Source organism: Ammodytes marinus (genome assembly GCF_949987685.1).
Source record: "Ammodytes marinus genome assembly, chromosome: 6".
In the NCBI taxonomy this organism is placed as follows: domain Eukaryota; kingdom Metazoa; phylum Chordata; class Actinopteri; order Uranoscopiformes; family Ammodytidae; genus Ammodytes; species Ammodytes marinus.
This window is the reverse complement of record NC_137235.1, coordinates 16,251,035-16,265,179: the sequence shown is the minus strand read 5'-3', so window position 1 is coordinate 16,265,179 and position 14,145 is coordinate 16,251,035. Positions and strand designations below refer to the sequence as shown.

At 43.0% G+C, this 14,145-nt stretch overlaps 1 protein-coding gene across 8 annotated transcripts in view; it reads left to right on the top strand.

Moving 5' to 3' along the window:
• kdm4c (lysine (K)-specific demethylase 4C) overlaps nucleotides 1–14,145 on the top strand; it is a 29,079-nt gene that overhangs the window by 4,276 nt on the left and 10,658 nt on the right. For 4 of the 8 annotated variants that reach the window (XM_080029746.1, XM_080029742.1, XM_080029744.1 and 1 more), the window contains exons 4-14: nucleotides 246–360; nucleotides 973–1,166; nucleotides 3,535–3,584; nucleotides 4,481–4,584; nucleotides 4,821–4,958; nucleotides 5,091–5,284; nucleotides 5,738–5,943; nucleotides 6,630–8,698; nucleotides 8,793–8,904; nucleotides 10,072–10,253; nucleotides 12,740–12,983. In XM_080029746.1, coding sequence (XP_079885872.1) covers nucleotides 246–360; nucleotides 973–1,166; nucleotides 3,535–3,584; nucleotides 4,481–4,584; nucleotides 4,821–4,958; nucleotides 5,091–5,284; nucleotides 5,738–5,943; nucleotides 6,630–8,698; nucleotides 8,793–8,904; nucleotides 10,072–10,253; nucleotides 12,740–12,983 — 3,608 coding nt within the window. Of the gene's footprint in view, nucleotides 1–245; nucleotides 361–972; nucleotides 1,167–3,534; nucleotides 3,585–4,480; nucleotides 4,585–4,820; nucleotides 4,959–5,090; nucleotides 5,285–5,737; nucleotides 5,964–6,629; nucleotides 8,699–8,792; nucleotides 8,905–10,071; nucleotides 10,254–12,739; nucleotides 12,984–14,145 lie in introns of those variants that run through there. The other 4 variants (XM_080029741.1, XM_080029745.1, XM_080029743.1 and 1 more) reach the window with 4 other exon arrangements.

The window sequence follows — 14,145 nt, the reverse complement described above, 5'->3', positions numbered from 1 at the left end:
GAAATTAACACATCTTAATGAAATTAAGACTTTTATGAATATAAATTGTATTTTACTGCTAATGTTGCATAAACAAAAGTGAATATATGTATATAAAGGGGAAGAAAATGAACAGAAAATAAGACCATGCTTTATTTTTAATTTCAAGAGCTACAGTTTCCTTAATCCCACAACTGATGAGTTTTTTTTTAGTACAAGAGCAATCCATTTCACAGTATCAAATGTAATGTTTTCCTCCTCCACAGGTACTGTACACCTCGCTACCTTAATTATGAAGATCTAGAGAGGAAATATTGGAAGAACCTCACCTTTGTCTCACCCATATATGGTGCTGATGTCAGCGGCAGCCTCTATGATGAGGTACGTGAATTTTTCTTTTTACATTTCTGTCTTCTCTTCACCAATCTCCATATGATCAGTCTTTATAGTTTAGCTTTCACTTTCTCTTGGTTATGCTTTTGGGATAATATTGGTTGAAACCACTTTGGTGGACTGTAACTTATTTCACCTGAATCGTGCACTTCGGCTTGAAGTTGGATTTTTGCATCAAAATTCAAAACATACACAAAAGTCACCAATCATCTTTTTTCCCCCAAACCTAATATGGGTAATTTTTAACCAAAAATGTCATTGTAAGGACACTAAGAATTAATGGAATGAAAGCAACACGTACATAGACAAGAACGAAAGCCAAAAACAAGTAAAATTATCCTAAAGAATTTACACAAAGCGACTTTAATATTGAGACTCAAGCCTGATCTCATATTTGCTTCTTTAAGATCCTATGTTTTATTGTGGCGCAATAGGCGAGCTTTGGCAGATGGCTAAACTGGAACACAGTCGGTTAAATTATACTTTATATGGCTGATACTGATTGGATTTATAAATCACCGACTTAACCAAAAAATACAATCTGCGGGACAGACTTTGACATCACTAAACCTATCTAACTGTTTTTTTCTTATCTCCTAGGATGTGGAGGAGTGGAACATTGGCCACCTGAACTCTATCTTGGATCTTATCGAGGAGGAAAGTGGTGTATCAATCCAGGGCGTTAACACTCCATATCTGTACTTTGGCATGTGGAAGACCACCTTCTCCTGGCACACTGAAGACATGGACCTGTACAGCATCAACTACCTCCACTTTGGAGAGCCCAAGTCCTGGTTAGTGTTGGATGGGGAGTTAAATGCATTAAAAAAACAAAACAATTGTGCAACATAATAATGCCATAAAATGCAGCCTGAAAGAATATTATGATTTTTGACCGCCTCTAATCAGCAGTACAATCCCCCAAAAAGCATTAGTTGTTAACATTTATGTTCAGATCCACTTTTTCTGGGCGTGCTGGTGATGCTGGTTGCTATGAATACCGATTGGTATGTCCACAGCACCTCATGCATGGTTACTACAGTTAACTGGACTTATTTGACGTTCCTGTGGCATTTTCTCTTTTCTTTATGAACTAAGTAAGCCTTATTGCTCCTTTTTATGTTTTCTTAACTATTTAACCTTCTTAAAGTTTTGGCTATTATTAAATGGGTCATGTGAAAATACCGGTACTGTGTGCCTTGTAGTTTGGAGGCAAAGTATCTCGCGGTATGTCATTTATTTTTTCTCGTATTTTGGAGGGAGGGGGGGAGGGGGGGGGGGGGGTTTCTAGAGAACTGAATTACTAAATTTTCCCTGAAAAAAGGAAAATAAGTTCCGTTGTAATTTACACATACTGGGACCAGCATCAATTGATAGTGTCATGGGTATAAAGTGACTGTCAAAATGTTTTACTCGCTTATAAAAGTGGATTTCTTTGTCAAGTTACTCTTAAAAGTGAGAAATGATAAGAACATTGAAGATGATGGGGATATTAAAAGTCCAGACAACTTTTTTTCCAGGTATAGATCCAACATTTACATACTTTTAAGTGACCAAATTATCTTATTTAAATTTCCTGGAAAATACTGTATTGACCAGAGCAATTGGTAATCAATCCAGTCACACAATATAGTTTATCACTGGTCTGATTGTTTCTCTAAGGAGCTGACATTCATTCTAGAATAGCTAAGTGTCAGGGGGGTTTGGATAAGAATGATAAAGATAAAGAAGAGGTGAAGGATGCAGGTAGATCAAAATAGAGTTAGCTTTTTATTTCTTTGTCAGCTTGGCTTGCTCTATGTCTCTCTCTCCCCCTTGGCCTGGAGGAGTTATGCTCATTAGAGCAGTGAGCCTTGCAACCCCACAGGAATCACTGTCACAGCAAGACGCACGCACGCACGCACGCACGCACGCACGCACGCACGCACGCACGCACGCACGCACGCACGCACGCACGCACGCACGCACGCACGCACGCACGCACGCACGCACGCACGCACGCACACACACACACACACACACACACACACACACACACACACTCTTTCTCAAGGAGCAACCTAATGTGCCACGTTCCCACACACAAACCCTTATCATCTCTAGTGCACACACACTTACGTACACTCTTTCATCTTGCTGCTATTTTGACATCTGGTCCCTGGAGGGGGGGCGGCTTAAAAGATGCACCTCTCTCCCCCTTCTTCTCAATCCCCTCCAACTACTTCCTATGTCACCTCTTCCTACCTGAGGTTGCTTCTGCCTCTCAACCCTGTCTCTCACTGCTCTGGTAAGCTGACAGGTGATATGATGATAGAAATGCCACAGACCTGAGGGTGGATGGTGCTACTCAAATGGAATGCCTAGTCAAACCTTGAGGGAATCCTGTCGCTGAGGTTTTTCTCATCTGAAACTTTGGGAACAGTTTAAATTCAGATTGCATCAGCAGTGTGGCGTGACAAAAATGCAGGATGAATTAGAAATAATATTATATTGACTCTTAAAGCTGGGGTGGAGGATTTGGGGAGAAAATGGCCTTTGGGATAGCGATTCGAATCCAAATTCCACAACCGCTCCACTTGTTCTCTTTGGTCCCTCCCCTATGGTCCCTCCCTGACACGCTCTACACCAACAAAGTAGTGCCAAAGTGAATGGACAGTCCCAACAGCCAATAAGAACAGAGGATCGGAGCCTCGCTCTGATTAGTCAAAGTCTCAGTTCATGTTAACTTTGCCCAATCAGAAATCACATACCCCAGCTTTAACTGAACAGCAATTAGTGATAGTTATCTAACATAAAGCTAGGCTTTATATTTTTAAATACCTTATTACAGAGATAAAAAAAAACAATACGTCATTGTAAGGGGTTAGCATTTGCCCTTAAAAGCTAATAACAGGTTATTAAAGGGTTTCTACATTTCTATATACATTTATATTAAGGGATTAGGTAACATTTCTGTGTTCGTTTTACAATTTGCTTCAAAAGTGCAGTGCTGGGAAATGTTTATCAGCCTTCTTGCAATTATTCACTTAACCACCACTTGATGGCAGTCTTGAAATTGTTAAAGACTCCTCTCGAAAAAACCTGTCTGCTACCGTCAGTGTAGGTATAATGAAGTTCATGAACAATACATTTTCTAAGAATTTCACGTCTGTTGTCTCTTAGGTACGCCATCCCCCCTGAGCACGGGAAGAGACTGGAGCGTCTGGCTACTGGTAAAGGAATCATTTATATTCTCATGCTATTCTCCATATAAATGGAGGTGGGAGAGGTTATTATCCTTATTTATTAATTAATTAACGAATTAATTAATTAATAAGGACTGCAGCATACACAGCAAAGTACAGCATGTAAACTGAACTCAGCAACGCGACGGCAAAGCTAAAGATCCCGCATTCTAATGAGCTCTCTGGCTACAAACATGCAAAAACTGCCATTTGTAGAAAACGGGACAGAGGCTAAGCTTATTGACATACCACTTTAGGACAATCCATCCTGCAAGGCGGGAGTAGACCAAATCAATTGTAATGCATACATTTACAACAAAATCATTGTTAAAGTCTTTCATGTGTCCAAGTAAAGAAGCACAGCTCAATTTATGTCCACATAGTTAAGCCAATGTGAAGCTATTGGGTCTAAGCTAGCAATGCTGATTACTTTACTGGATAAGCAAAATAAAAAGACAACTTAACCCCAAAAATCAACATAGACTAATTTGTGGCTGGTTGTTACAGACAGCAATCCATTTAACATGATGAACGTGACGAGGAAGTAATCTGCAACAAAGCTTGATTAATCAATTAGTTTATTGACAAACAATTTATCAAGTTGCCAATTCATTTTCCAACTCATTACTCAGATGAAGTATGAACTTTTCCTCATATCAATATTGTGCCTTCCTGCGTTTCAATGCAAATGTGATTATTAGAATACTCATTATTTGAAGCCCCAAGAAAAAGGAAAAAAATATCCCTGAAGTCTACACAGGTTGAACATGTTAAAGCATCACTTGCTTGGCTTTTAATGCAGGCTCATTATTCATCTTTGTTTATTATTGTCTGCTGGCTTTTACTCTGTGTTAATGAGTGTGTGTGGCCATGTTTTTTTTCAGGTTTCTTTCCCAACAGCTTCAAGGGGTGTGAGGCTTTTCTTCGTCACAAGATGACTCTAATCTCACCTTCCATTCTGAAGAAGTATGGCATCCCCTTTGATAAGGTAGGGCCTCAACCTCTAAAAACTTCTGAAATAACTTTGCTTTTCCACTGAAAATATCATTTTGTCTCATTTCAGAAATATGCAGTGGTGTCTTTAGCTGTCATTTTCTTTTCTTTTACTTGCTAGTTTTATAAAAATTAAAGGGCTGTTCAGTGTTTTGTCACTCATCTGTTCTTATAGTATACCGATCTCTACCCCTGTGTCTTTCTCCTGTATCCCGCATCATAAATGGACAGATAACTCAGGAAGCTGGAGAATTCATGATCACCTTCCCTTATGGCTACCATGCTGGCTTCAACCATGGCTTTAACTGTGCCGAGTCCACCAACTTTGCCACTCTACGCTGGATAGATTACGGCAAAGTGGCCACGCAGGTAACATTCACAGTTGACAATATTCCTTACAAACTGTGCAATACACTTATCTTTGAAAATTTGAATACAGTTCATTCCAGATAAAGTGGTACCTCTTTATATTTATGTCAGTCTCCTTTATCTTTCGTCTAGTGCACATGTAGCAGGGACATGGTAAAGATATCCATGGAACCCTTTGTGAAACGTTTTCAACCTGACCGGCACCCAACCTGGATGTTGGGAAAAGACTCTACACCTATTGACCACACACGTGCCACTCCCGGTACAACACCCGAGCTGCAGAGCTGGTTGCAGAGGCGGCGCAAGGCCAGACCTACTAATAAAGGGTACAGTATTCGTATTCAGGCAACTCTCTACTAAGGTTTTCTATGTCTTACTGTCAAAGACAGTCTACTGCAGCTAGTCAAGCTTCAATCTGGAGTAAGAGTGGTGATAACAGTTTTATGATATTTTGCTGTAAATACAAAAAGTAGACCTCACTGATGTATATAAAGATAAACAGATACAATTTTGTTTTAGGAAAATATTATCTATTTAGAAAACAATACATTCTTATGCAACCTTTGATACTGCTGTAGATTGTGAAGATGAATATGTGATTGTATGCCTTAGTTCACTGGCTAGTGACCTAACGTATGTAGCCAAAAATATTTGACGACTACAAAAGCCAAATGCCCTTATTTCCTAACTCACAAAGTTACACACTTTCTTTCGCAGTTTTTTCAGAGTTGATCAGGGTGTTTGATTTTAGTGTATTTGATTTCTCTCCCTTGAAACAGCAGCAGCAACCCTCGAATGCGCTCCAAGCGCCTCAGAACCACAGAGGAGCCCGTTGGCCTGGATTGCAGCTCAGCTTTGAGCAGCAGCAAGAGGAAAGGCATGGCTGGTCCTCCTAGGCCCAAAGTGAGAAGATCTGCAGCAGGGACAAGCTGCAAGGAAGAAGAGAAAGAGATGAAAAAGGAAGACACCCAGAATCAGCTTTCTGGTAAGAGATGGCACTAGAAGGTATTTGAGACTTTGGATATAACTTTGATCAGAAGAGTGTACATGCTGTCCTGGGAGAGACAGTGTGTGTGAGCATGATTTAAGACAGTATAGCTTCAGTTCCAGTACAGTTCCAGTACAGTTCCAGTACAGTTCGATTCGGTACAGTATAATTATTTGTGCTTCCACTGTTTGGAATGGTACGTTTTACAACTTTTGTTATATTCAGGTTCCCCTAGTCTAAAAGTAACAGGGTACCAAAATAAGCGCTGTATCTATTTTTGTCACCCTTTCTTTGGGTTACCAAGCCTTCCCAAAGGGTCCCAAAAGGGTGGAGCTACTCACTGCAGTCCATTATTTGTTTAATTAATTTCCGTGCGAGGGATACACCGTTGTGTGTATTCGCCTCCGTAAGAGTGAAGAATTTTGTGTTTTGAGAAAATGTTTGGTCTGCAGCTCTTTGTTTAATGTGAGGAGTTCTTCTGGTTCATCCTCTTCTTTGAATCATTCCGTACCAAACCATACCATGCCAAACCGAACTGTACTACTCCGTGGAAACAAGGCATTTGTCTGCATGCCTATATTATAAATTACAAATGTTTGTCAACGATCTACACCAAACTATTTAATGTCCTGTTTTTACTGGATGGCAGATTTCACATTTAACCCTCATTTTATCTTCGTCAGGTCCTTGCAGACAAATGTGTGTGGTCAAGGTAAATCGTGTAGAGAGTAATGCATTGGGACTTTGTAACAAGGAGGCATCCCATAACCCTCACTGCAGCTACTTACCCTGCCCTGCTTCACCAGTGAAGAATGAGCTAAAGGTAGAGACAGTCCCTCATGTTGACCCTTCTCACATCTCAGGGTCAGGACTCACTAACAGGACTCCTGAAGGACTCAGACAATCGCCTGAGGCTACCCAGATGCATCCTGGAATTAATGAGTCAAGGTGTTGCTCTCCGGGACCAAAAGACATCTCAACTTCTCAGGACTGCTCAATCAAAGCCGGCTCATCTTCCCACACAGCAAGCTCCTCTGCTGGGACTGAGATGAGCTTGTGCCCCCCTGACTCTGGAGCTCAGATGTCTAGTTCCTCATGTAGAGAAAACATTTTAAGCCTAACGCCAAACACTGACAGGGACACAGCTACTGAGAACCACAGCAACAGCACCGCTAAAGCAGAGCAAATGGACACAGTTGTTTGTCAGAAACATTTCAATCCGCACTCCGGGACAGCAGCACTTTACCATGTCAAAACTGAGCCAGTAGAGGGGGATAGTCACACATCATGTGGCTCTTTCTCCCCGTCAGGACACAAGTGCAGCTTAGAAAAAAGCAGCTCTGAGAAATACGTTATTTTCCCTCCTCGGCTACAGAGGAATGCAGTGGATATGCCACAACTCACTCCGGAGCCAGCAGATAAGGTTGAAATCTGCCCTCTGCCGCCTGTACTGACCCAAGAGATGCCCTCCCTCACCCCGGCAGAAGATGGATTAACTGAAATCCCCAAATTGCTATCGTTCGGTCACCAGGTTGCACCTGTGCTTCGACGGGAGACGCCAACTGGCTCTCTGTCTTCAAATGGAGCCAAACGAGACAAGAGAGAAAGTGACGTCATGAGGTCAAAGGATCCTATTAATGTACAACATGCCAACAACTGGCATTTAGATTCTCCATATAATTGTGAAGAGACAGCCGCGTCTGGTTTAGAAGGAAACATGGCTCATTTTACTCCCAACGCTATGCACAAAATAACATCTGGTAGTGTCCATGAAATGCTAATAATGCCGCAAATTGCTGTAGACATGGATCACACAAAGCTGGAAAATGTTACGACTGGACAGAGTGACGCTTCCCCTCGCCAGCTAGTTAGCTTAGCGGAGTTAGCAAGTAATGATAACTCAAAGGAGCGAGCACACAGATTGTTGAGTCTGAGCAGCGCCGGTTCCCTTTTACCTGGTACCTCAAACATAAACCCCCCTGCCCCTTCCCCTCCGTTACACACTCCAAGTGACAGTCACTCATCAGCATTACAACTCCACCACCACACTACATACTCCCCTTCGCATTGTTCTTCTTCCCAGCACCCATACATGGAGCCCAAACCGTTCTCCAGCAGCATCTGGAAAAACCTAAACTCCCAGAGTTCCGCAGTGCTCATCCAGAGTCTGAACCCGGAACTCCCATCTGACTTCAGCCACGACCCCCTACCGTACACCATGTGGACCGAACCCCGCTGCAAAGAGGTGACGGACCTGGAGGACCCGGAGCAGCACCTCCTGCGTCAGTCAGAGAACCAGGAGGAGGGCGGGCCTCTGACCTGGGCCCAGCTGGAGCCCACCTCACTGGTCTCTGTCGGGGCCGTGGAGCCTCTGGGCCTCTGTGGAGACTATGAACCACACAGAGGGGAAGCTGACGGGTCGGAAGCCCTCTCCCTGTGCAGGGAGCTGGGCAGACAAAGAGAGGCAGAGGAGAGTCTGCAGCATACTGCTGCTGCTGCGTCCGTACCTCTGGGGATGGCAGGAGGAGGAGAACAGGATGGGGTTTCTGATATGGAAGAAGGGGGATCCGATGGCGAAGAGGCAGAGCAGCAAAGCAGTGCCAAGGGAGAGAGCAGCAGTGAGTCATCTGATGATGAGGAGGAGGAAGAGGAAGAAGAAGAGGAAAACAATACATGTAACTACGAGTGTGATGATGATGATGATGATGATGATGATGATGAATCAGGCCTGGAACCTGGGGAGGTTTGTGCTGTGAGTGCTCTTTTACACACATTCTGTATTTTTGTATACAAGTGAAGATTGTTTGCAACTCTTAATGTCTTTCCATTATGCCTTTCCCTGCTAGTACCCAGCGCTGTCAGTGAAGAGGACCGCTAAGAGCTGGCGTCACCCACTCAGGAAACCTACTGCAAGGGCTGTACCCACTGCTGTCAAACAGCAGGCTCCCAGTGATGATGGTGGGCACACACACTCGCACAGAGCTATAATACACACACACACTCACAAACAGTTCACACAGTTCATTGAAAGGTACCGTGACGGTTTAGCCCTTATAAAGACTCCCAACTTTCAGACAGTGACACATGCCCATACTGTGAGCCAAGAAGAACCATGCTCATTTCAATAAAAACCCACGGACATTTCCTGTTGTGGTTTGTGCTGAATTATGGGTGGCCTCAGGCCAGAAACCATGATCCTTGACTTCTGCTTGTTGCATTGCAGTGAACCATAATACTTCTGCCATTAAAATAAAAAAACAGAACCCAATTTGTGAGAAGGCAATGGCAGCTAGGGAGACAATAGGCAAGACAATCGGAATAGCATCAACCTTTTTGTCTTGATACTGTTAACTATGTATGGTGTATAGTTGTTTGTCAGGTAACGTTTGTGTTCTCCCACAGTGTAGCTTTTTATAACCATTGAACCTTTCCACTCTGTGGTCCCCACTTCCCCTTCTCGTTTTTCACATTTTATGTCCCCCCAAATGATTCTTCTGACGTCAATGCACACATAAACCAAACAGATTTAACTCTCAGGCCCACCACAGTAAAATTACCTAGTGATAGATACTCTTTTTTTCATGTTTTTTAACAGGGTGGGTGGAAGGATTAACAACTACTCGCACACACGCACATGCACATGCACACACAGTCACACTCATCATCTCCACAGTTGTGAAAAAAATGATGAATAATTCAGCAGCCATTTTAGTTGTTTATCCCAGAGTAAGAAATGACCATGAAATGACCATGCCTGTGAGACGCTTATTTTATGATGATGAAAGCGCATAATCGTTTTGGGTAATTTTTTTTAAACAGACAGATTTTTATTCATTCAAAATGTTTTGCAAGCCCACTGGAAGACATTGTCACTGCTGTGGATTGATTAGATCTGAATAACTGCAAGTCTATTTATTTTGCCGAAGTCAATTCTGAGAAGGATGGATACTATTTTGTTGTTTGTTTATATTCTGGCCACATGATTGTTTTCAGAATAGAATAGGCTTCATTAACAGATACCAGAAAAAGAGCGTTTGCACTTTGTATTGCGCGGATCAACATCATCACCAGTTGAATAGATAAGTGATTGCAAGGTTTTGAGTCTTCGTTTTGTCTCCCAATTAGAGCCCACTGAGGCAAACCTGGAAGAAGAAGAGGAGCAGGAAATGGAAGTGTGGGCAAAGCCTCTCATCCACCTGTGGCAGAGCAGGAAGAGCTGCTTCACAGCGGAGAGGGAATACAACGCTCATGCAGCCACCATGCAGCCATACTGCGCCGTGTGCACACTCTTCATGCCCTACTATCAGGTAAAGGGGAGAGATCGACACAAATATGTAACCGCTGTAATTTGGTAGGTGCCTGTATCCAAAATAGATTACGCTTTTATTAGTGCCGACAATGTATTGCACACTCCCTCTGACAAACACACTTTAGGATATGACTCAAGCTAGGAGTCACCGAGCTGAAGGTGGAGGAATCAATACTAGCAGATCACGTACAGTTGGACTCTTTTTTTGCTTTCGCCCCTTACACCACAATCACTTAGGATTTATTTCTCCCGGTGAGCTTGGGTGACTTAAGTTTTACCTGCCCTGGGGCCTCATTTATAAAGCTTTGCGTGGGATTCACGTGGAAGCTGGCGTACGGAAGAAATGTAGGACGTACGTGCGAACAAAAATATTCTGATTTATAAAACAGTGCGCACTCACGTCCTACGCCTTTATAAATCACAATCAACTCTAAATGTGGCGCAGCCTTTGCGGGCTTCACGTAACGCCCATATTTACCCATACATAGTCATTGACACGCCCAAATTAATATCATTTACTGAGTGCATGAAGACGGTAGTGGCAATCGCCGACTGAAAGGGAAATGGAAAAATAGACTCCACACGGTGTGGATCTCTGTGATCACGCCGAAGTACCCGTTGGGGAAGTGGCGAACAGGGAAAATTTAGTTTGGTGGCACAGTGTGAGCGTAAAGGCGTTAGAGTGCAGCCTGTGGCGATCTCTGTGAACGCTGTGGCCGAAATAAAAAGAAGCGATCCGACATAAAAGTGGACGCAAACAAGTGCATATCCTCACACAGCAGTGTTTGTGCCACGAGCGGGGGACACTGAGACCCCCAATGAGATACAGATTCGGAGAATTCATCCCGGTGCAGTGACGGGCGGCGGAGGGTTAATAATAAACTTCACAGTCCCTTTCAAAACACAGTTGCGACGTGCTTAAACACAAAGAAAAACACATAGATAAAACGGACTAAAAGCCGTGAAAAAAATCACAGTAGCATTCGTGTATGATACTGTGCACTCCTGTCTGCCTGACTGAACAGCGTCAGTGTAAAAGTAATAGGTTGTATTCCACCTCAATATTATCAGAATTAATTAAATAACATGCAGATAGGTTATTCTTTAATAACTGCAGAGCTTATTCGAACGTTGCTGTTTTTTTAATATTTGCACTCATATATCTCCGTTTGTAGGCTATTTAAGATCCTAATTCGTTTTGTTTTTGTTGGTATCACTCCATGGAAAAATCCGTGGAGGCATTTGTTTATTAGTTGTAAGAATGGCTTCATCCGTTTTGCAAAGGAACTCCCAATATATGATAGACCTACATGGCTTATAATAGGGCGACTGTGGCTCAGTTGGTAGAGCGGGTTGGCCGATGATCAAAGGGTTGGAGGTTCGATCCCCGCCCTGCCACCTGTGTCATAGTTGTTGTGTCCTTGGGCAAGACGCTTCACCCACCTTGCCTCGTGTGAATGTCGATAGTTAGCCTGCTATGTGTGTGTGAATGGTAACGTGGGAAAGGAAAACAGGTCTCCCTTGCAAAAGAGTCTTCGGTCTCAATGGGATATACCTGTATAAATAAAGGTTAAAAAATAGGCCTATCTGGATTCATTTTACACAAACGCATTCGTTCTCGCACTTCATACATGTGCCGACGGAGTCGCCGTTTCTCCTTTCTCCACTTTCTGTGCGTACGCATGGGTCAGAGTTTGCGTGGAGGACCGCACATCTTCCCGTCAAGTTTAGTTTTTATAAATCCCAATGTTTGCTTAGAAATTGGCGTGCGCCCTCTTCTGGGCGTACGCCACGTTTATAAACGAGGCCCCAGGTCACTGATTCAAATCCTGTGTGGTGTCGTGCGCATACGTCTGTATATTTAACCTCCTACCCTTAGTCATACTTACAGGCACAATTTACTTCAGTTTTTTATTAAACTTGCAGCTCCTTGATTTATTTAAGGCCAGTCCAGAGAGATACTTTAAACTTTTATATTTGTATCTCTGAGCTTTTATAAATAGCGCTGGTTTTACTGTCGAGTTTCATCAGCTCAGTGCACTGTGTGACAGGCAGCTGAAGAATATAGTTTTGCTCGCCTGATGGATCACTATGTTACAGTCAACTCATACAATGATGTCAAAATGAAAGACTCCTCAAGCTAATCAAATAGGCTGTTGTAATGTTATGTTAGTGGTGATTATCTTATTACTGTCTAATGTGCAGGTTGATAACTACTGGTATATAGGCACTGTTGAAGACAAGTGCTTTCTTTTTGTGAAAGCATTGCCTCATCAACATTCAGAAAGAGACATTTAAATAGTTTGCTACTGTCTGTGTTTGATTTACAGCTAAATAATTACCCTTAAGCAATAATAATATTGTAAATAAAAATACGCCCCCTGGTGATCAATATGCCCATTGAAATGCCAGAGGGCCAAGTTTTGTAAGAAGGGAGAAGGGGAAGTATTTCATTATCCACCTTCCCTCTTTTTTTTTTATTAGTCTGAAGACAAAACGGATGACAATTCACCTATCCTGGCGGAAGAACCCTTTGAATCTTCATGTCCAGTTGAGGAGCAGACACGTCCCTGTAGAGGCCTTAGGAGGACCAAGCCCCTGGTCCCAGAGATCTGCTTCTCTTTCCGGGAACAGAACTGCCCCCCGACCCCCACTAACCCCCTGCTGCAGGAAGATGGCACCTCCCCTCTGCTGTACTGCCAGGGATGCTGCCTGCAAGTCCATGCCAGTACGTATACACGTGTGTGTGTGTGTGTGTGTGTGTGTGTGTGTGCGTGTGTGTGTGTGTGTGTGGGGGGGGGGTGGGGGTGGGGGTGGGTGTGGGTGTGTGGGGGTGGGTGTGTTGTACTTAAGGACTTTAAGCCCTGATGAATTTACACTACTTTTACTGTCTAATATGTATTTCTATTGTTGCTTCTAAGCTGCTGAGTCCATTGATTTGCACAAATCAAATGTTGTTGTATATTAATTTGCAATGACAATTAAGGATAATCCAATCTTAAAGTAGATACTGGTGTTGTGAGTATAGTTTAGAAACTTCTTTTTGACCCCCTACCTCACCAAGCCACATTGTTTGTTTCTCCATGTTGTGCTTGACTCTCTGGTGTCATGGTAAGAGGGGTCAGCGGGTTGGAATCCTGACTCACTCCGTTTCAATGTTCCACCACTTCTCTGTTTCCCCTCTCTGCGGTTCGAGGTATTTCATTTCCCCCGTCAGCCGAATGAGAGTGAATCCTCTGCCTTCACCACACATACTTCCTGTCCAAAAGCCTCAAGCCAGTGCAACAAGCCCTCACACACACACACACACACACACACACACTCTAAAAAAAACCCAAGCTCACACACACACGCACTCACGCACCCACCCCATTCACACATTTTTAACAGCCCAAGATTTACCAATCCATACTCATTTTTGCCAATATCTTAAGCTTTCAACCAGTCCTCTACACACACAGACGCATTTTTTTGAGAGTCCCACACACAAGTCACGACTCCCCAGCTATAAAATGACATTGCTTCTCACCTAATCAGTTTCGATCCTTCATACTTTACTGCCGCCATTGCTGATTCCATCTCAGGTTTTGCTCATGAGGGTCTAGGTGATATGTGTGTGCCGTTGTGAACTGTTGTACTACACATGTTTATACTAGCCTTGTTTAAGTGCGTAGAGGTTTGGTAGTGTGGGAGTAGAAGATGAAGCTTATGTCATTTGACACTGATGAAAAAGCCACAAGTTTGTTTCAGGGACCCAGCAATAAGTACAAGTGGATTTTGGGCAAGCTCTGTGCTGTTATCTGAACTGTCGGAAACATATACACATATGAATACATACACTTTTAAGTGTTTCTTTAAACAAAAAAAAACACCAAGGCTATGTATAGTTA